At 46.0% G+C, this 23,478-nt stretch overlaps 2 protein-coding genes across 2 annotated transcripts in view; both read left to right on the forward strand.

The window, feature by feature from the left end:
* Positions 1-9,601, forward strand: part of LOC147900988 (uncharacterized) — a 31,721-nt gene extending 22,120 nt beyond the window's left edge. Inside the window, exons 2-5 of the mRNA XM_087375673.1 lie at positions 8,411-8,540; positions 8,746-8,866; positions 8,992-9,086; positions 9,361-9,601. Of these exons, the coding sequence (XP_087231799.1) occupies positions 8,411-8,540; positions 8,746-8,866; positions 8,992-9,086; positions 9,361-9,601 (587 nt within the window). The remainder of the gene's footprint in view (positions 1-8,410; positions 8,541-8,745; positions 8,867-8,991; positions 9,087-9,360) is intronic.
* Positions 1-23,478, forward strand: part of LOC147900987 (uncharacterized) — a 594,828-nt gene that overhangs the window by 545,191 nt on the left and 26,159 nt on the right. The window contains exon 22 of the mRNA XM_087376414.1: positions 18,599-18,660. Within this exon, the coding sequence (XP_087232540.1) occupies positions 18,599-18,660 (62 nt within the window). The remainder of the gene's footprint in view (positions 1-18,598; positions 18,661-23,478) is intronic.

Below are 23,478 nucleotides of genomic sequence, written 5' to 3' on the forward strand. Positions count from 1 at the left end.
AGGCATTACACATCTTCTTAATATCTGGTCCTTGCCCATCTTGTATAGTTGTCCTGCAATGAGTTGATAGGGTGCAGCCTTTAGAATCAATTTTCTGGCCTCTACTGCTTTCATGTCAGGGGGTGGTCTTCCTGCCATCAAGTACCCAATGATATCTCCACACCATTCTGGAACAGCATCTATTTGAAATAGTGTGGCATCTGGTAAGTCATCTTCTACTCCAGTGGCTTCTTCTCCTGTCTTTACTCGAGACATGTGATCGGCAATGTAGTGTTGGGCACCTTTGCGGACCACAATTTTGAAGTTGAATTCTTGTAGCAAGAGGAGCCATCTGGTTATTCTTCCTGTGGTACACGGACAGTTCACAAGATAAAGCAATGCTTGATGGTCGGTGTAGAAGACAAAATCATTTGCAAGGAGATAGTGCCGAAATTTCTTTACACTGTACACCATTGCTAGGGCTTCTCTTTCTGTGGTTGTATAGTTGATCTCTGCATCATTGAGTTGTCGACTGGCGAAGTAAACTGGGTAGTCTTTCTTATGTTCACCAGGTTGACAAAGCACACTCCCAATTGCATACTTGGATCCATCAGTATGAACATGAAAATCAATATCCCAATTGGGAGATAGAAGGATGGGTGCTGTGATTAGGCGCCACTTTAAAAGCTCAAAGGCTTGGTCGCACTCTTCGGTCCATAAGAACTCCACTAATAATTTGTAAAGTGGTCTAGCTATCATGGCATACCGCAATATAAATCTTCTATAATAGCCGGCATGTCCCATAAAGACCTGTACACCTTTGGAATTTGTAGGAGGAGGCATGATGATTTTGATTTTGTCCATGTCAGTTGCAATCCCATGTTGAGAGACGATGTGTCCTAAAACAACTCCGTGGGTGACCATGAACTGGCATTTTGTTGGATTTAGGGAGATGCCATACTCCCTGCATTTGATTAGTACTTCTTCCAGACATTTGAAGTGGTCCTGTTTGGTTGAATGGATGCACAAATCATCCAAGAACACCTGTAAAAACTTATTCAAGAATGACTTGAAAGCTGTGAACATGACTCGCTGGAATGTGGCCGGGGCATTACAAAGGCCGAATGGCATGACTCTATATGCAAAAATACCCCATTCTGTAGCAAATGCTGTTTTTGATTGGTCTTGAGGAGCAATTTGTACTTGGTTATAGCCGCTGAAGCCATCCAAGAAGCTATAAATTTCGGATCCTGCCACCTTTTCCAACACTGTTTCTGTTAAGGGTAGGGGGTAGTGATCCCTAATTGTGGCGGCATTCACATTTTTCAAGTTTACGCATATTCTGAGCTTCTTGTTGCGTTTAGGCACAATGACAATGGGTGAAACCCAATCAGTGTGCTCTATCTCGTAGATGAATCCGGCATCTAGGAGTTTTTCCAGCTCGTCATAAACCATGGTGCCATATTTAGGATTTGTGCGATAAGGTCCACATACCTTAGGGCGAGCACCTTCCCTTATAGGGATCGTGTGAACTGCCACTTCTGGTGAAATTCCTTTCATCTCTTTGTATGACCATGCTAGGCAGTCACGGTATTCCATTAGGAGTTCTTTGAGTTTGCTTTCATCTTCTTGACGGAGCTGTTTCCCAATGAAAACTAACTTTTCTTCCTCCCCTTCAAGGGCGAGGTTTATTGTGCGTGTTTTTGCCGGTCCCTCATAGATTGGAGTTTCTCCAATGCTATCGGTTTCTTGAACTTCAGATTCTCTGATTGGTCTTGGCATTGCTATTGGTGCACTGCCACTTGTATAATTCTTAAAGTATTCCGGCACTTCTCGAAGATCGGCCTCTGATGGGGTTGAACTAGCCTGAGATGTGTCATGAGTACTGGGTGGCATAGTTGCATTAAGTAATTTGTTAGGCTCTTCTTTCCTTTCTTTTTCTGAAGTCTCTGGATCAAGCTTCATCCGCACATGTGGCTTATATTTCCGAAACTTCTTACGTTGGGAACTGTGGGGTAACTTTTCCACTGGCAAGGTGTTTCCAAGTAAGGGTTCATGTGCTGCACATACTCCTTCCAGTCCTTCAGGGGACCATTCAAGAGGTGGTGGTTTTGACTTTGAGGGGACTGCCTTTGCAAGATACAATTCCACAATCCGTGTTTGGACTCGTTCGAATTCATTGAAGTGCTCGGCCTTGGCTCTTCTGCGATTTCCTCCTGCAGCTTTCTTGCGGGATCGTCTGCTGTTATGCAACTGTGGAGGTTCAACTTTTGGGAGCTCAACTGCCATTAGGGCATGCAGAATGGCTAGGTCATTATCAAAGATTTGATCTTCAATCTCAGCATTCGCAGCCTCTGTTTCAAGGTCCCAAGGAAAATCTGAGTCATCATTGGTATGGGTACCTTCTTCAGGTTCATTATCCCATTCGAGATCAGCCATAAAGAATGGCATCTCTAGATCGATTTGTTCTTCATGTGTCGGTGGAGGATCGACCTGTAGTGCGTTAACATCTATTTGTGAGAAGATGGGGTCTAATGAATGGCAGTTGTCAATGGTTGCCAATGTTTGTATCCAGTTATTGACATTGCTTTGTGAGTCACCTGCTATGGCATGCTGTTGCAAGGGATCTGATTTGCTCGAAATTGTCGTGGAAGATGTGTCATCCAATGCTCTAGGAACAATGGGTTTAATAGCTCCTGTCCCCACATTCACCCTGACTGCAGTGTCTCGATTTTGGATTGTCAATCTATCCGTTCCCCAGTCATGGAGGACTGATGCTTCCCGTAACCAAGGACGTCCCAGTAAGATTTGATAGGATTTTTTGGGGAGATCCAGGATTGTGAATTGAAGGGAAAAGCGGACTCCTGCGATCTTTGTGGACACGCCATTCACTACTCCCAAGGGTTTAGCCCGTGAATCATCGGCAAGGCGTATGTTGAAATTAGCCTTTTGCATTGGTGGGAGACCCCATTCTTCGTAAAGCTCCTTTGATAGGACATTGACACCTGCGCCACCATCCACTATGGCTTAACCTAACTGAGGGCTAACTAAACTAACCTAACCGCAGTTCCGGCTAACCAAACCTACGTAACTAATCTAACTGAGGGCTAACTAAACTAACCTAACCGCAAGTACTACTAACCTAACCTACGTAGCTAATCTAACTGAGGTTAACTATCTAACCTAGGGTTAACTAACTGTAGTTAGTACTAACCTAACTGTAGTTAGATACTAACTGTAGTTAGATACTAACTGTAGTTAGTACTAACCTAACTGTGGTTAAACTAACCCGAGAGTTAATGTGAGGTTAGGGTTAGTTTGGTTAGGTTTAGTTTTTTTTTTTTTTTTTGTGGGGGGGGCTGCCCGACGGCGGCGCCCGCAGAGGGGGGGGGGGGGGGTTTTGACGCGGCGGGGGGAACGGGGGAGGGCGAGGGGGGTGCGAGGGGGGTTGCGAAGGGGAGGGCGAGGGGGGGCGAGGGGGGTGCAAGGGGGTTTGCGCGGGCGGGGGAGGGCGAGGGGGGGGGGGGGGGGTTTGACGCGGCGGGGGGAACGGGGGAGGGCGAGGGGGGCGAGGGGGGGCGAGGGGGTTTGCGCGGGCGGGGGGCACGGGGTGGCGGACGGGGGGAGCGCGGGGCGGGGCGGGTTGGGGGCGGGCGGGGCGCGCGGGTAGGGTAGGGGGGCGGGGAGCGGAGGCTGCGCCGCCGCGGGGCGGGGGCGGCGCGGGGTCGCCGCCGCGGGGCGGAGCGGGCGGGCGCCGCCGCTGGCGGCGCCGCTGCTGGCGAGCGGAGCGGGCGGGCGTCGGCGACCCGGGCGAGGTGGGCGGGGGCGGCGGCGGCGTCTCTGCGGAGCGCCGCCGCGAGAACGAGGGGGTGGGTGGGTGGGGTGGGGTGGGTGGGAGGGGGGGGTTGAGCGGGGTAAGGGAGAGAGAAGGGGTGGGGGAACGAGAGGAAGAGGGGGGTGAGGGGGATGGGGGAACGAGAGGAGGAGGGGGGTGAGGGGGGTAAGGGGGAACGAGAGGAAGAGGGGGGTGAGGGGGGTAAGGGGGAACGAGAGGAAGAGGGGGGTGAGGGGGGTAAGGGGGAACGAGAGGAGGAGGGGGGTGAGGGGGGTAAGGGGGAACGAGAGGAGGAGGGGGGTGAGGGGGATGGGGGAACGAGAGGAGGAGGGGGGTGAGGGGGGTAAGGGGGAACGAGAGGGGGAGGGGGGTGAGGGGGATGGGGGAATGAGAGGAGGAGGGGGGTTGAGGGGGATGGGGGGACGAGGGGGGTAAGGGGGAGAGAGAGAGAATGGGTGGGGGCGGGAATGAGGGGGAGAGTGAGAGAGAGAGGGGGTGAGGGGGAGGTGAGGGGGGGGGGGGGGGAGGTGGTGGTGGAGAGGGGGAGGCGGAGAGGGGGAGGGGGAAGATGAAGGGGGAGGGGGAGAGGGGAGGTGGTGGAGAGGGGGAGGTGGTGGGGGAGAGGGGAGGTGGTAGTGGAGGGGGAGTGGGAGAGGGGGAGGGGGGAGGTGGTGGGGGAGAGGGGGAGGGGGAGATGGTGGGGGAGAGGGGGAGGCGGAGAGGGGGAGGGGGAAGATGAAGGGGGAGGGGGAGAGGGGGGATGATGGTGGAGGGGGAGAGGATGATGGAGGGGGAGGGGGAGAGGGGGAGGTGAGGAGGAGGTGGTGGAGAGGGCGGGATAAAAGAGCAACAACAAAAAACTGAAAGACGGAAATTGAAAAGCAAGGCGAAGTGGTTACCTGACGCTCTCCAAGTCTTTCTCGATAGAACGGGATTGTCGCGGAACAATGGATGGTGGGTGGAAGGCTAGGTCATCGCTGCGAGAAGGGCTCGATGTCACTTACATGGCGAGGATAGGAGTAAGGGGGCGGTCGATGGAGAGGGAGGAGTGTCTTGCGTGGGGCTCGGAAGGAGGAAGAGAATGGAGGCAAAAGTGAAAGATGAAGAATGAGGGGGGGTGGAGTAGGTTTTTATAGGTTTGGATTTTAGGTTTAGGGTTTAGGTTTAGGGTTTAACCCTAAACTCTTCCCGAGCCATAACTTTTTATGGAGAGCTCGGTTTGCCTTTCTGTAAAAAGGTAAAATGATCGTAATTGAAAGCTCTACGCAACCGTATCCACTACCTAGCCTAATTGTACATCATGCGGCTTTTATTTAAGAAATTAAGAAAATCTCTTAAGGTAGTAACCCAAAGTGGATGTTTGGGGTTGATATGTTTGGCTAGATTTGGAAAAATTTTTACTCTCCTTGCCCTTGAGTGGTATGTGCGTGAAAGTTTGAAGTAGTGACTTGTTTTACACCTACCTACGCATGGTTACTCGCTACTTGAGACGCTAGTCTCCCCGGCAACGGCGCCAAATGTTGGCTCTTTCCTACCACTTTTGTAGGAAGAGCTGGGTATTCTATGTTGCAGGGTTCCGAGGCTTTTTGTCACCTACAGATATATTGGAATTGTCGTTGTAGTATATATGTAGCTTAGGACCTCGAGTCGTGTTCCGGTGAGAGACGTAGGCTTAAGTGTGGTGAGTAAACATAATGCAAGCATGTGTAAAAGGCACGTAAACCATTGTTGTTGGGGTAATGAAGGCTTCCGCCTCCATTGGGGGTTGTAGGGTTTAGGAGGAGTTTAAGGGTTCAGAAGGAGGTTCCAGGGTTTAGAAAGAGTTCAGAGTTAGGAGGAGGATCCAAGGTTCAGAGTAAAGTACATGGTGGAGAACTCGTCTCCCTCGTAGATCATTGAGTTAAGGGTTTAGGAAAGCATAGGAGTGGGAGAGGAAGAAGGTGTAAGAGCATGGGTGAAGTAAGAGAGAGAGGAGGAAGGAGGAGGAGGGAAGAGGAGGAGGGAGAGGGAGGAGAGAGGAGGAGGAGGAGGGAGGAGGAGGAGGAGGAGGAGGAGGGAGGAGGAGGAGGGAGGAGGGAGGAGGAGAGGGAGAGGATGGGTTGCAGGGTTGGAGGAGAGGGGAGAAGGGTTGCAAGGTTAGGACATGCTTTTGGACGTGCAGTGCAAGGAAGCATGGACACTTGAGACAAATGCTTGGAATACCAATGTAGACTCAACACAATGCCCCAAGAGTGTGGGCTTCATTCCATTATGGGGTATTTATACAAGTTGGAGAGCTTCCCTCTCTGCATGTAACACAAAGTCGTATCACAAAGTTGTAACACAAAGTTGTATCACTTTCTCTCTCTACATGTAGAAGTTGTAACACAAAGTTGTTACACAAAGTTGTAACACAAAGTTGTGTCACAAAGTTGTATCACAAAGTTGTTACACAAAGTTGTGTCACAAAGTCGTAACACATTCTCTCTCTTCATGTAGAAGTTGTAACATAAACTTGTAACACAAAGTTGTTACATAAAGTCGTAACATAAAGTTGTGTCTAGAAGTTGTAACACAAAGTTGTAACACAAAGTTGTATCACAAAGTTGTATCACCTTCTCTTTCTTCATAAGTTCATGTTGGCACAGAGTCAACATCTTGGTTCCATTCCAACAGTCCCTCACCTCAGACCATCATTGTCATGTTCTGTTCTTGGTTCCAATCCATTAGTCTCTCACCTTGCCTTCATGGGGGGGTGTTGGAATATGAAGCCAAAGTGAGTAAAAAATGAGTGTACTAGGTGTCTAGTAGATGTTTTATAGTCTAGTGAGTCCTATGGATACCACGTGTCATATTGGGAGTTATCCCATATGCATAGGTGTTCATATGTATGTGTGTGCTCTTATATAAGAGCTATACTTATCTAGTATCAAATTAATCAAGTATCAAGCTACAAGCTCTTTGGTCTACATGTGAATACTCTCATTGTTTTTCATTGCTCTAGTCATTTCATTTACATTTCATTATGTCTCCTTTTGAGTATCACTTCCTCTCTCCCTAGCCTACCCTCTCTCTCTCCCTCTTTTCAACATGTTCCTTCAATTCTTTGTTCCGGCTATATTTTTCGAGAAGAAGAGTCATCATATCATCAAAGTCAGTCATGGCAAACCTAAGTATTTCAAGAGTATGCTCAAAACGAGTGACTCCTTCCATACTTTTCATGAGGACATCCATTTTGTTCTCATCGTCCGAGGAATACTTCAGGCTAGAAAGTTGTTGCACAAGAGATGCATTTTTGTTAAATGTGCACTCAAGATATCACTATCATCCATTTTCAACTTATAAAATTTCAAATCCAAGAAAACCTTGGAGTTGTAATTTTGTCACCAAAAAGATTCTCGAGATGCGCCCATATCACCTTGGCCATTGATTTGAAGTTGATGTGATGAATCAAAGTATCATTGAGGCAGCTTTTGGGTTGTGTTGCTTCCATGTCTTGAGTTGTTAAGGATCCGTTGTGGGAGCGTAATCCTCAATAGCATCCCATACATTTTCTTTCATGAGGAGCAACTAAACCTTAGTTTTCTTTCCCCTTGAACTTCTCCACGACCAATGAGTTTGAAGAGAGAGAACTCATTGTGTTCCTCGGGAAATAGCAACTTCAGTCTTCAACACTTTAGGAGCGGAAAAGAGATGAAACTAAGGGCTGGAACTGAACGCAGAAGAGGCGGAGGAAAGAGATGTCATCATGTGGGAAATGGAGCAGCAATTTCTGGAAAAACTGAGGATACCTTAACTCACGTGGAGGAGAAGAGGCAATGAGTAGCAATGGCATGTATGATGACGCCGATGGTCGATGTAGCAACAACACGATGATGGACTTTTTTGTGCGAATGGTATCTTTTTGTATCAGATGAAATATGCTATGTAAATCACATCTAAGAACACTCACGTGTAGAAGGCAGTAGCACCGATAAGCACACATGTAGCTAGCATGGATAGGGTAGAATATAGTAGCTAGAGAATATCACGGCATTGGCCCTCCCTATTTTTTTGAGAATGATTTTTGTATTGAACACATATTTTGAAAATAATTATGCGCTTGTATGAAGAACCCTGATTGTAGGAGATGATGACAAGAACTTTGCGACCAAATTGATGATTGGATGACCTATGGAGTTTGGATGTGTATTTTGGATTTAGCACTGGCACGTGGAATGGATGATGGAAGGAGTGGTCACTAAAGCACTGGAGTAGGACTAGCGCTTTCCTAAAAAGACTACAGATAAGGAGCGCTTTGCACAACCACAGTCGGGAAGAGTGGGCCACAAGGAAAAGGGAAAAAAGAAATGGTCCCTATTGATGATGTAAAAAGAACCAATCCACAACTAGACTTTTTGCATGGAAAGCAAGGGACGAGAAGTGGAAGAAGTGAAGATCAGCTGCCAGTTGATCACCCATAAGTAGAGGTGGCCATCCTATTTCAACTTATCTTCATGCTCATCTCGTGGAGTAGAGGGCAGTTGATCCTGGTTTCATGAGTGTTTTGCTAAACTCATTCATCGTGGGAATTACCCACGTTAATTGAATTGCCGTTTCAAGGAGTGGATGGTTCAGGTTCAAGATATACTTTCTGGTTCATCGTCTCAGGATTTCAGGAAGCAGTTGATCACACTTTTAAGAGCCTTGTGCTCATTTCAGTTTGCAGTGGGAGTCCCCATCTTGGTTTGAGAGTTGAGTACTCAAGGTGTTTTGAGGAGGGCGCCTTACAATGCATCAGAAGGTTGAGCAGCAGATTTTGTAGCGTTAAGGGATTATCAATGTTCATAGTGACCCACTAAAAGCAGAAGTTGATCGTGCATATACCTTAGCTATAGTAATATGCCTTCACGGACGTCTGCTGCGTCGATCAGATGAAAAAGCTCTACAAAGTGTTCAAATTTGATTCAAAGACTGGTTCCAATAGACATTGCGGCTCATGAACGTGTGAGAAGCACTGCAACTGGCACGGGCATCGAGATTGAGGTCATGAAGTTTTGCATGTCCCAGTCGCTGTCGCAGTTGATTGCAAAAGTTCTGTGAAATCTCCATATTGTAGATCATAAAGGAAGAAGGTGTTGCGCCATATATCAGCAAAGGTGGCTCATGGTCAGCTGTTATTTTTTTACTATGTCCAGCAGATTCGTGGCTGATTGCAGGAGTTCATGAAGGGATCGTGGATGCGCATGACAGCCAACACGCCTATTGGTAAATTGTGGAAGTCCCCAGCGCCATCTAAAGTTGTTTCATCAAGGTGCAGATGGCGGAGCAGTTCATGAGTGATTTTCACGTAATCTCAAAGGTGGTAAAACGGCTGTTCATGATTTTTGTCAGCTTTTCTCTCTGTCAGAGCTGCTCCTAATGTGCGCAACATGGGTTCTAGTATTTCTCTATGTATTGCAACAAATCATCAGTAGAAATATTATCTGAAAGGCTTCCCGGTTGACAACCAGTAGAAGCAACAGGTTATAGATGATCATTTCATGGAGGTGACCGATTTACAGCTGCAGGTTTTGCTCGTTCTAAAGTTCTCGTGCTCGTGAGGAGTCTAATGCTATTATAGTCGATGGTGGGAACAACGTAGAAGAGGTGGTGTACAAGAATATCAGATTCGAGGGTTGGGACCTAGGGGGTCAGAACAGTCTTCGTCCATCTTGGGCGACATATTATAGGGGTACACATGCAATTTTGATGGTGGTTGATAGCACAGATCAGGCAAGAATTAAAGATGAATTGTTCAGGTTACTGCAGCACGATGAGCTCCAGTAAGCCGTGTTGCTGGCGTTAGGCAAGACAACAACTCTCTATGAACTATATCTGGGAGAAGCTGTGGTCACAAAACCAACAATTGGGAACTCCGTCGGGTGCCCTACGTGTTTTAAAGACCATTGATCTTTGGCGTGACAAGAAGCAGCAAATCGTCAAAGAACGAGCATCTGGTTTGGGGTCATGAGGTTCTGCTTGTCCTAGTCAGCGTTGCGAAAGCCTGCCTAAATTCTGGGAAATCTCCATATTATAGAACATGGAAAGAAGTGGTGTTGCGTCAGTAATTCATGAAGGTGGCTAATCGCAGTGCTATTTGGTTCATCTCAGTATTGTTGGTGGTTTAGAAATTACCTTTGGCTTATTCGAGAGATTCGTGGACGTTGAGAGAGCTAGTGAGAACTCTCGACAGTCTATCGGTATCACAGATGGTAAGGAGGGGCTTTCATTCAAAGTGCTATTCACTCTGACCAGTCCATGAAATTGCAGTTTATTAAAACTACATCAGTGATCACTAAGGAAGGGATTGAGGAGCACTCCATCATCATCAGAGTCGTTAGCACAAGCAGAGTAGCGCATGCAGATTTTGAGGCTATAAGGGGAGCAAGCTAGTGAACACAAGGCGGGAAGAGTGTGATCACCTGGCTATAGAAAAAGAAGGCGGCAGTGGCTACCGTGACAGCATTTGCTATGCCTATGATGCACTTTAGCTTACATGAGCAAGTTCGTTCGAAATTGAAGGTTGATAGAAAATATTTTCTAGTTGGTCATTTGTAAGTCGGAAAACTACGGGCATGGACATCAATTCAGAATAGTTCTATGCTAGAATGGAGATGGCTTAAGATCCGAGGTCCCATTTAGTCTCATTGGCATCCAACTCATCATTGGCAAGCAAGGTTCTATCTGATCCTACAGGGGGTTCTATCTACAAGTTCATGGTTGCTTGGAGGTGGTAATCTCTATACATTTCATCTTTGTATATCAGTATATGGTATTTCTCAGTGTTTCCCAGCTCATGGTGTTTTGAGTTCATCTTGGGATTGTGTTTCCTCTCGGTGTGTTTGCAAACATGACTGTTCATCTAGCTATAAAGGCATTTCAGTGTAGCTCTGCCAGTCTCATCAACATCGTTTCTTCAAAAATAGGCTCCAAATGAGGTCGTTCTTAGGGCAACCAGTAGCAGAAACATCTCCACAACAGTAACCAACTATTTTCTTCACAAAAACAGCCCCAAAACATATAAAATGAGCTGTTTTTGAGCAAAAACCAGGCTGTTTTTAGCAAAAAACGAGCTGTCTTCTTCCTCTACGAAGACGCCCACTAATGCCCACAATAATGGTGATCGAGTTGCTCCTTTTCACGTGGGCAGCAAACCAAGCTCCATATCTTTCCGAAGGTGAGGCTAAGGTAGGAGAAGGGAACAAGATGGGGAGAAAGGAGTGGAAGGGAGCTCAATCATGGAGGAGAGGATGGCTTCCATTTGCAGGCTTCTTTCATCCTCTAGATTGAGCATGGAGAAGGGAAAGGTAGGAAAGGAGGCTCTGATACCACATGAAGGTGCATGGTGGAGAGGGAGAGGGAGAGAGAGAGGGTAGGCTAGGGGGAGAGATAATAATACTCAAATAAAGACATAATGAAATGGAAATGAAATAGCAAGAGCAATGAACAAAATGAAAGTACTCACATGTAAACCAAAGAGCTTGTAGGCTTGATACTTGATTGATTTGACACTAAAAAGCTACAGCTCTTATATGGAGCACACACACACATATGAACACCGATGCATATGGGATAGCTCCCAATGTGACACGTGGCATCCATAGGACACACTACACTAGAACTCAAAATAGAACACACCAAACTAACTCATCTTGACTCCATTTCCTAACAGGTTTATAGAAACTCTTTCATAACCCTAGCAGATCTCACAGACTTCTTGGAGGAGGACTTTGTGCCTTCCACTTTTGGTGAGACAGTGGTTGGGGTTCCTGTTGACAGGGTATCTTCTTCCTCATGTGGAAGAGTTATTTTCCTTGTGGATTTTCCTCCACTTGGCTCCCTCCCTCGCTCTCATTGAGCAAGAGGTCTTCCCCCATCGAGGGGTTTTTTTCTGCCACTAGCTCAGGTAAGATGTTCCATCCTACTTCCTCCCATTGACGAGGATTGTTAGTTGGGAACATACATGGTCTTGGTGGCATCTCTCATCACCGCCACAGACAACTGATCAAGAATCAGCTTCATCCAAGTGTTACTAGTGGCTCCATTGATGTCTTATTCATTCAAGAGCACAAGCTAGATGATAAAGATTACACAAATTCAGGTAAATTACTTTTAGGCCATACTTTTTGGTCACTTGCTTTGGGCACCAGGGGAGGTACATGCATTTTAGTGTCGTACTCTTTTCTCCCCTTGGTTGTTGGACATGGAATTATCTTTCCCTCTAGAGCTCAGTGGATTCTTCTTTTGATTGGGGGATGCAAGGTTGGATTCCTCAACAACCACTACGCCCCCAATAATAGAGGGGATCTTGTCCTATTCTAGAAGGAGTTACTCTCCTGCGCCCCCATTGTCATCCCCTTCTTTCGTTACACGGTCAGTAATGCCAGGAGATATCAGCTCAGTAGTAGAGGTTGGAGACCCTCCAGAGTTCCTCATTGGGAGACTTTTGGTATTACTACGGATCAGCTGAGGTGCTTCTGGAGGAGACTCTAGAAATCCCACAGGAATAGAAAGATCACTATCTTCTTTTGGCTTTCTATCCATGGAGGGATTGCAGTGAACCTTTGGAGGTCCAGGTTCGGAGCCGACCCTACATGCCCTCGATGCCTTTCTGCTTCAGAGTCTATTCAGCATTGCTTATGGGATTGCAGACAGGCGAGGATGATTTGGATGGGGGTAGCCAGGATTTTCAGTCACTTTGCCTTTTCACCATTTTTTATGACATGGGGCTCGGTGGCTTGGCTTTCTCTTACATGAACTCAGGTTTTCTATGAGGGAGTTGACTCCTCTCGGGCCATTTCGGTTCGACGTCATCGGATTGAGTCCTGTTCGTTGGATGTGGTACCACATCTTCCTTTTACAGCGGTACATGCCTCTGTGGATACTTCTTGGGAGATTCTAGCGAGCATAGCATCCTGGCATATCTGGAGAGCCAGATGCACAGAGGCTTTGGAGGGTACTCAGGTTCATCCCTCGCACACATTGGCTAGTATCTGGACAGACATCGTACATACTTTGATGGCCGTATGGACGGGTATGCAGGGGGACTCCCGTGCAGCCTCAGCTAGGAGGGCTTCTTTCTTCAGGGAATGGAAGGATTCTCCTTTCTTCTCTGAAACTACTACAGGGTTGAGGTGGCACTTTCAGCCTCAGCCTTGGTTGTTTTCCACCTCACTCTGAGGGGGTTTTTATTTATCCTCATGATTTCATGATGTATTCTGCTTTGAGCTTGCTCTCGCGGGTTTTTTCTCTTACTTAATAGAGTCTTTTTCTTGAAAATAAATAAATAAATAAATAAACACTTTTTCTCTACTCTTGGCCCTAGACATAGTAGAGAGAGTGTATCCCAGACTCACATGGGGTTTTACAGACAGATCTTGATGATGTCTTGCGCTGTTTGAGGAGAGGGGTTCCTATCCTTCTGGAGGTGTTAGCGGAGGCCAAAGGCCACTGGCGTGAGAAGCATGAGTGTTACAATGCTCTAATGCAATGGATCACGCAGAGTGCACCGTGCAGTGGTGTGCGAGTGTCGTATGCTATACTGCAATGAACGACGACGTTACGAGTGCACTATGTTAAGTGACAATCACCTGCGAACTTCACAACATAAGCAAAATAAGAAAATCTCGTCCTACACTGGTGAACAATCTCCATATCGGAAGAGACAAGAGAAATGAGAAAGTGACCGAGTTGGCCAAAGTACATATCACTAGACTAGTGTCTCCAGGTCACAAGTCTCAAGTAACAAGAATACACAGGTCTATCCCCATAGTAGACAGAGGGTACACACAAGTCTCTCCACACTCTCTCCTTGGCGAGCTCGTAGCTCTAGCCTCCATCTCTCCTCACACTCTCCTTTCTTCCGCTCTAGTGCCGAATGCTGAATGCCCTCCCCCTCTCCACCTTCTCCTTCATCCTCATCCCCTGCCTTGGAGGGTCCCTTCTTTGCTGAGAATCCCCCCCTTTCCTGTGGGAGCCATGTATTGGCCTTGATAGGTCTATTTAGGCTTGACATGTGAGTTTCAAGATGTTGGTGCATTGGTCTCCTAGACCTTTGTGTTGGTCATGTATCCATCCATAATGAGCCTCTGAGCCATTCTAGGTGAGCCTCCGAGTCTATACCATGCTCACTAGCCTCCGGGCCATGCTCACTTGCCTCTGATTTAGCATGGGAGCCATGTCTAGTTCTAGACCGTCATTGCACAATCGATGACCATCATTGTGAATGCCCTCGAATGTTGTGTCAATGAAGGCCATAGGAGCAGCTACCAAGGGAGATCACGTTATGAATCTCAATGTGCCGATCGGAGAGTTACCGAATGCACAGAAGAAGCTCAAAAAAATAAGCGAAAGCGCTCAAGGGAGCTCAAATCACTGTTGGAGGTCATGGGAGTCTAAATCTGAGCAAAAAACGCCAAAAAATAGCCTAAAATTGCTCAGAATCGCCTTCTGACAAGTTGTAGGGACTCCTAGCACTGTCGCGCATCCGTCTGCAGAGGTCCGTACAGACGTATTGACATCCGTTCAATTGTACGGACAAAAACAGAAAAAAAATTTCCCCCCTTCAAAAAGGTGCGTGACAGGGTCATTTATGTTTTGGAAGTGCCAAAATTTCAAAAAACGTTGAAATCAGACCTCAAAAGGTCAAAAAACAGCCGCTAGATTGCTCCAAAACAAGTTTCTAGCGACCAGCTGACGAGGAATGTCTACCAATGCTGAGGGAGAACCACGAACTGATGCGGGAGTGAGCTGAACTCACAAACGAGGACTGCGGAGTACTTGATGGCGAGGAACCATGGCCAGGCTAAGGGAGGCTCTACCTTAGAGGAGAGGGGAGCTTCCATTTGCAGGCTTCTCTCATCCTCTAGATTGAAGAAGGGGAAGGTAGAAAGGGAGGCTTTGATACCACATGAAGGAACATGGTGGAAAGAGGGAGAGAGAGAGAGAGGAAGTGATACTCAAAAGGAGACATAATGAAATGGAAATGAAATGACTAGAGCAATGAACAAAAATGAGAGTACTCACATGTAGACCAAAGAGCTTGTAGCTTGATACTTGATTAATTTGACACTAGACAAGTACAGCTCTTATATAAGAGCACACACACACATATGAATACCTATGCATATGGGATAACTCCTAATATGACACGTGGCATCCGTAGGACTCACTAGACTATAAAACACCTACTAGACACCTAGTACACTCATTTTTGACTCACTTTGGCTTCATATTCCAACAAGAATCCCCAATCTCTTCTTTAAATACTATAGAGGCTCTTGCCTCCACCAACAAATGGAAAACCAAGCCTACACTAGCACATGGAAAGACAAAGCCATTCAAGCCTCTTAAGTACATCTTTTGTAACAAGCTTGGTCATACGGAGGACAGATGCTACTAGATGCTTGCCAAACAACAAACTAAGGACCATGCCAGTTGGGTTGTAGCTGCTACAAGTGACAATGAAGATGACGAACCTTCGACACAAGTTCATGCTCTTACTGCTGCTGAAATCCGACATTTCTCTTGCCCTCCAGAGGACGATGGAGATGATGATCCATATATTTTCTAAGCATGTTCTATTTGGGCACTCTGCCCTGGGATGTTTCCCAAAAATGAATGCAATAAATCATGTGTGTTGAGTCACTAAAGGTCCTATGCCTTGGATAGTCCTCCTAGAATGATGTATTGCTTTTATAGTGATGGTGTATGGCTCCATGTCCCTACTTGGTCCCTGGAGCTAAGAGGGGATGGGGAGAAGCTACAACTAGGGCTGTAAGTGGAGCACTAGCGTCTTGAACCAAGTGATGTGCAACATCAATGGAAGCAACCAGAACTAGAATATCCAAATCTCCAGAAGAGATGGCGTTCTCGATAGTGGCCTCCTCATCTAGAGGGTGTGAATATGGCACACAAATCAAAACCCATCTAGGGACAGCAGGTGGAGGTACTCTGTCAAGGAAGAGCACTCTGACATTGAGGAGCTGTATCAACACCCTGTGGAGGTCGAGGAGGAGGTGTTGGAACTATACCAACACCCTGCCAAGGTCGAGGAGGAGGTACTAGAATCGTAAGACCCTCCTATCAAGGTCTAGGGGGAGTTGTTGTACCTAAAGGCTTTTTGGGCCTCTTCTTCTTTTTTGGGCATTCGTTGGCAAAATGCCAAATGGTCCTGTAGATCCTGCACTAATCCTATCTACCCGCGATCTCCACTCTCTGTTGAAAGAAAGAACCATCCGGATGTTGAAGCATGACATGGTCATCTAATAATTTAGAGGCCATCAAAAGGACACTAACTCTAGGAACCCCGTCAGAACTGATCGGCTCAGCAACAATTGTCATGGGCAAACTAGGGAGGGGGGGATCTCAGTGACAATACCAATGTACTCCCAATCAACAGGAGTAATTGATGCTAAACCTGTGGGAGATCGGGAAAAAAGAGTAATTGATGCTAAACATGTGGGACGAAAAAAGAGAACCCCTGCTTGACCTCCTCCACAAGATCAAAGCCCACAGCATGAAAAGGTCAAAGAAAATCTTTCTATGTCCCAAGTGCAGGTACCCGCCGGCTTTGAGCATGGTGCTCGCAGCCTCCGGTGAATCAAACACAACCTGGAAGTAACCTCGCCCTAGTAAGCGGACATCTTTGTGTCGAGGGGGGTAAGGTCTAAGGGGAGAGAAGCAAGCATCCAGTCTCTTGCTTGTGATCTCAAAGGGTGAGACCCATAGATGCATGCAATCAACGTGGTAGAACTTTCAAGTTCTATATCCTTCTTGAGCTACTGCAACTCCTCTTTTGAGAATGTGACTATTTTCGCGGCGGGTGTAAGCGGGTTAGGATTGGTTGATTGGAAATCCATTGCCAATTGAGCTGGGAAGGCTGATTTGAACACGGATGAAAGCTCCCCGAGACCCTGCTGCACAGAAAGACCAAGAAAAGGAGGCAGGGAAAAGAGTGGGGAAGGGGAGAGAGGGGGCGGGGAGGGAATGAGGGGGGAGGAGGAGGGGAAGGGGCTAAGAGGGCTGAGAGGGAGCAGGATGAGAGAGGGGGTGGGGATGGAGGAGGCGGGGAGGGGGAGAGGCTAAGAGGGGGGCAAGAAGGAGGCAGGGGAGGGCTGAGAGGGTTGAGAGGGAGCAGGCTGAGAGAGGGGGCGGGGATGGAGGAGGCAGGGAGGGGGAGAGGCTAAGAGGGGGCCCGGAAGGAGGCGGGTAGGGGCAGGGGATAGCTGAGGGGGGAGGATGTAGGGGAGGGATGAGGGGAGGTGGGGGAGGGGCTGAGGGAGGGAGGGGAGGGGATGAGGGGAGGCGGGGGAGGGCTGAGGGGGGAGGAGGTGGGGGAGGGGCTGAGGGGGGGAGGGGAGGGGAGAAGAGGGGGGGGAAAAGGAGGCGGGGAAGGGATCTAAGACGGGGCGGAAAGGAGAGGAGGGGGCTGATAGTGGGGAAGGGGAGGTGAGAGGGGGCGGAGAGAGGAAGTGGGGAGAGGCTGAGAGAAGTGGAGAATGGAGGGAGCAGGAGGCAGGAAGGAGCTGAGAGGGGTGGGGGGAGGGAGGTAGGGGTAGGAGGCAGGGAGAGGCGGCTGTGAGGGGGCTGAGGGAGGGGAGGGAGAGGCTAGGAGCAGGGAGGCAGCCAGGGAGGAGGTTTTGGATTCAGGTTAGAGACTCAAAACAGCTCAATGGGAGAGTTTTCAGATCACTTTAGATTTATAGAGGTGCTTCTAGAGGAGAATTTAGAGATCCATCTGGGATAGAGATATTACTTTTTTCTTTTGGCTTTGTATTCATGGAAGATTGCAATAGACAAATGGAGGTAGACTTTTGGAGCAGATCCTCAATGCCCACAATGTTTGCATGCTATTGACTCTATCCAGCATTCCCTTTGGAAGCAGAGACAGGCCAATATTATTTTGACAAGGATTGTAGGGCTTATAAGAAGGTTCATCTCTTACACTGTTTATGACCGGGGCTCAGTAACTTGGCTTTCTTCCTTGATTGGTTCTTATGGATATCAGAACCGATACTTGACTCATTACTTGTCTCCTTTTCCTTGGACTGATCCTCTTTCTTTTGATAAGAATTTCCTCTTTGGTAGTCTTTTACTAGGTGTAGTAAGCACTTCTTTTTCTTTCTTTAATTCCCCATAAAAGAGTTATAATCCTAAGAGGACTTTTTACCTTACTACTTATTGTACTTTTCTCTCCAAGATGCTTCAGGGGCTATCAATGTTTGGCATCATATTCTTTAGTTTTGTTGATTGGACACAATTTCTTTCTCTTACTATAGGCCCACATATGAATTTCTAGAAACACTTTGGGAGAGTATCACCGCCTAGACATTTGGAGTGCCAGATGTACAAAGGCGCTTGATCAGATGCAATTTTTCCCAGCTTAGACTTTGGCTAGTATCTAAATAGAAATTGCATAGCTTGATGGCCACTTCGTCTACAATGCATGGGAATTCCAGATCAGCAGCAACTAATAGGAGGATTCTTCATTGAACAGAGAGACAACCCTTTTTTCTCTGAGCCCCCCCTTTGATTCATGTGGAATTTTCAGCCATAGTCATGTTTGGATTGATTCCTTGAAACTTTCATGCTCTGCCTGATGTATTAGCTCTTTGAGTGTGGGACTTGTATTCGGTTTTTTTTCACACTTAATTGAAATACTTTTCAGTGGAAAAAAGAAGAGAAAAGTGTGTAAATTTTGGGATATAACTCATTCTATCAAGTCAATCTCTATATGCACATTTTATAACTTGTGCTGCCTTTGTAAATGGTACCTTTGTGCAGGTTTCCATGGTATATATCAATGACAAGAAGCTCATTTTAACAGCATCTATCTTCTTTACATGGTAATTCTAGAACAACATATTTATAGTTTAGCTTTACAATTCTACCAATGTATTTAAGGCATGATTTTGACTTCTTAAATTCAGTTGTACGCACAGTTTTTTGATGATATTTTTACAGATAATATTGATTTTTAAGGGTAAGTAAGTCGCACACAAAAGTTAAAAACCATTTTTAAAAAATCATTGTACAAAATATTACACAATATGCTTGAAAATAAAGCGGGGAAGTAGGGCAACAAATATAATCCTCGACCACTTCCATGGGCCGCAAGAACCTCTATATTTTTGAAAAGCGAGTTGCTACAAATCCAAAGGACATGGAGTTTGAAAGCTCCACCACCTTCCTATCAACGCATCCATGGGTCTCACCCTCTAGATCACACGCTAGGGATTATATGCTTGCGGCCTTACCTTCAGACCTCCAGTGCTATATTTACAAGACCTTTAGGCATTTTGCGAGAGATTTTCCAAAGAAGAAGAAAAGACCCTTCCGGTGTGGTCCCTCCTCGTATAGCTCCTTTGGCACCTACTACATTTCTAACACCAGCTACATGTCCCACTCGTCCAACACCAGTTGTGTGTCTAGTGTTTGTTGTCCCCAATTGGGTTGCAGTTAGAGTTGTCATTCCTCCACCACCTTCATATCAATAGGGCCCTTCTCTTGCCATAGACCCCTCTCCGATTGGGGCTAGTGACATTCTAACTCTTGTCACAACTAGTGATGTACTTGATGTTATTCACTCGTGGCCAGTGATGTCCCAGACCTAGCCTAGGACAAGGCCAATGTAGATATTCCTTTAAATCCTCTTCCACATCCTACTCTTTTGTAGAACCAGCCCCCTTCCCACCTCAAATCTTTAGTCTCTCATCATTGATCTAGTAGCTCTTCCCTCTTCAGCTACTTTGCAGGCAGGTATTTTATGCATGCCAACACCAAGTTTGGCTCAAAGAAACTCATGTTTGGCTCACAGAAACTCTCTCTCTCCATTGGATGATTTTGGGGAGAGAGAGCTTGTTCCCTCTACCATTGGTGACACAGTTATTGGTTTTCCTATCGATACGGGTCATCTTCCACAGCAATGGGTGCTCTTTCCCCTATATATTTTCCTTCTTTTCACTACTCTAGGAGATCTAGGTCCTTGAAGGTGTATACTACAGATGCGTTATTGATTGAGGGACCCCCTTAATCTTACAAGGATTGCATCATTTTGTTGGGGTCAGGGCACAATGCAACAAATTCATTGGATGGGTATTGGTAGCTGACGCTAGTAAAAGATAGCTTCAAACATGTCAAGGATCAAGCAATCAAACATTGCATCTTGGCATATCTGGAGGGCCAGATGTATGGTTCACACGTTCACCCATCCCAGCCTATGGCCAGTATATGGACTGATACTATACACACACTGATGGCCATCTGGATGAGCATGCAGGGATCATCCAGAGCAGCTACAGCCAGGAGAGATACTTTTTCCAGAGTTTGGAGAGGATCTCCGTTCTTCTTTGAGTCTTCTTCAGGGTTGAGGTGGCATTTTCAGCCTCCACCTTGGACTTTTGTCAGCTCTTTTTGAGCTGTTTTTTATTTCATGCATGTCATCATGTACTCCCGCATTTGAGCTTGCTCCTACGGCTTTCATTCATACTTAATGAAGTAATCTTTTTGGAAAAAAAAAAACTGAATCTTGATCCCTATCTTGATGCTTTTGCCCTTTGAAAACTGTGGGAACTGATTTCATCAGGCCTATTGCCCTGGCCTCCTGACTGGGGAAAAAGGTTTGCTCGAGTTGTGACTAATTACTTTATGCTGCAGCAATGGCCAAGAATGATGTTGCTACTATGGCAAATATTTCTTGTCGATCACATTATTTGCTGATTCGGAGAGCCTAAAGAGATAGTCATAGATCATAGCACTTGTCTCATGAATGAGTTTATAGAATCGTTTATGGAAAGACTGTCTATCGTGCATCGGGCAGTAACTCCTTATAACCCCAGAGTGAATGGTCAAGAAGAAAGCATCCTACAAGAATCTATTAATGTTCATTGAAGGGACTGGGACCCAAGGGTACCACAAGCTATTTGGGCATGACAAAATATGAAGAGGGGAGAGGAGAAGAGTGGAGATGAGGAGAGAGGGCACAGCTAGAGAGCACACCACAAATGACTAACTATACACTAGATTTAGTTGAAAAAATAGAATATATACAAACCCTTTTAGGGTTAGGGTTAGGGAATCTAACCCTTTCCTTTATAGCACTCTATAAGGTTAGTGCTATGCACATATGATCACATGATGGTGCTATGCACACATGATCACATGATGTTGAGCGTGAACTCTCAACACCTTCCCTCAAGATCAACATCATGAAGTAGGCCTTCCCTCAAGATGATGATTCTGGGGAATAGAAGAAGGACTGAGCATTACATTCCATCACACCCCTTTAATGGGAATGTCCTTCCTCTGCATCAAACCAAGAGCTAGTCGGTGTTTCTCGAATAGCTCTTTACCGAGTGGTTTGGTAAAGATGTCTGCAACATTCTCTTTGCTATCACAATGCTGCAGTGTGATGTCACCAAGTAACACTCTTTCTCTGATGAAGTGCTCTCTGACATCAATGTGCTTTGTCCTAGAGTGATATACTGGATTTTTGGCCAATGCTTGAGCCGATTGATTATCACAGTATATTGTTGTTGGCTTTGACTCATCAAAGTAATCTATTTCAGACAATAGTCTTCTGAGTCATATAGCCTCACATGCACCTATAGTGAGTGCTCTATATTCTGCTTCAGTCGAGGACAAAGAAACAATTGGTTGTTTGTTTGACAACCATGATATAGCACCTTGACCAAGGAAAAATGCATATCCCTGTGTCGATCTCCTGTTCTCATGATCTCCAGCATAGTCACTGTCACAGTATCCATGCAACCGTGGATGACTTCCTCTGTATTCTATCCCAAACTGTCTTGTATCTCTGATGTATCTCAAGACTCTTTTGGCTACATTCCAATGAGACTGTTTTGGATTTGCCATAAACTGTGCTAGTGAGCTTACTGCATAACAAATATCTGGCCGTGTGATTGTCAGATATATAAGAGATCCAATGAGTTGCCTGTAGTATCTGTCATTGACTGTAGGCTTTTCTGAATCTTTAGTAAGTTTCAAACTCTGTTCCATGGGAGTGGCTGCAATCTTGCAATCGGCCATATGAAACTTCTTCAGGAGACTGTCAACATACTTGAGCTGACTCATGAATGTGCTATCTGAATCTCTCCAGAACTCAATTCCAAGACAATAGTGCATAAGTCCAAGATCTTTCATGTCGAACTCTGCAGATAAGTCTTGTTTTAGTTTTCTGATGAAGCTATCCTTGCTTCCTGTCACAATCAGATCATCTACGTACAAAAGTGCAATAGTAATATCTTCCCCTTGAACTTTGTAGTAGAGAGTATGATCTGCATTGGACTTCATGTATCCCAGATCAGCAAAATACTTGTCAATTCTGCTGTACCAACTTCTGGGTGCTTGTTTTAAGCCATAGAGACTTTTCTTGAGATGGCAAACCTTGTTTTCGTTTCCTGGTTCAACATAACCGCCGGCTGGTTGTTGCATGTAGACTTCCTCGTCTAGATAACCATTGAGAAATGCATTCTTGACATCGAGCTGATACACATTCCATTTACTGAGTGTCGCTAGTGATATCAAGAACCATATGGAATCCATCTTTGCTACTGGAGCATAAGTCTCATCATAATCTTGGCCATATTGTTATGCAAATCCTTTTGCAACTAATCTGGCTTTGTATCTCTGAATACTACCATCTGGATTGTACTTCACTTTGTATACCCATTTGTTGGCTATGGCCTTCTTTCCTGGTGGAAGGTCGCATAATTCCCAAGTGTTATTTTTATACAAAGCATCCATTTCTTCATTCATAGCAGTTTGCCATTCGGGCTTGTCTACTGCATCTTCAAAGTACACTGGCTCTTCTGTAGCCATGATGGTAGTCATAAGAGCATAGTTGGTGGTTTCCACCTGAATTGCTTTGCCTTTCTGAGCATATGTCAATCTGGCTGGTGGTCTGCTTTCCCTAGTAGACCGTCTGAGCTGCTGTGGCGCTGCTTGGGGTGTTGCTGGCAATTCTTGCTCTTCTTCATCAACCTGTTCTGTAGATGACTGTGAAGTCGATGCTTCTATCTCCTGTGTAAGTGAGGTTTTCCATTCTGATTCCTCATCAAAGATTACATTCCTGGAGATAATGACTTTGCGGTTGATGGGATCATACAATTTGTATGCTTTGCTTTCTTCACTGTAGCCAATCATGATGCATTTGCGTGACTTCGCATCCAATTTCTTGCGATGATCATCATGTATGTGGGTATACGCTATGCAACAAAATATGCGGAGATGCCCAATGCGTGGCTTGTGTCCAGTGAATGCTTGATAAGGAGTCATACCTTGTATCGGTTCGGTAGGAAGCCGATTAAGCAAGTAGTTAGCTGTAGCTATTGCTTCTGCCCAATACTAATTCGGAAGATGCTTTTCACTAAGCATTGCTCTAGCACTGTCTGCTAAAGTCCCATTCTTCCTTTCAACTCTTGCATTTTACTGAGGAGTATCTGCACATGTGAATTGTCTTCGAATGCCGTGATTTTTGCAAAAGTTCATGAATGCTGAAGACATGTATTCACCTCCTCTGTCTGATCTCATGACCTTGATCTTTCTGCCTATTTGGTTTTCTACCATGGCTTTGAATTCTTGAAATCTGGCAAACACTTCAGATTTCTCTTTCAAAAAGTAGACCCAACAATATCTGCTGTAGT

The sequence above is a fragment of the Dipteris shenzhenensis genome, chromosome 6 (genome assembly GCF_047967505.1).
Source record: "Dipteris shenzhenensis isolate YYH24624 ecotype China chromosome 6, Dip_SZ_1.0, whole genome shotgun sequence".
NCBI lineage: Eukaryota > Viridiplantae > Streptophyta > Polypodiopsida > Gleicheniales > Dipteridaceae > Dipteris > Dipteris shenzhenensis.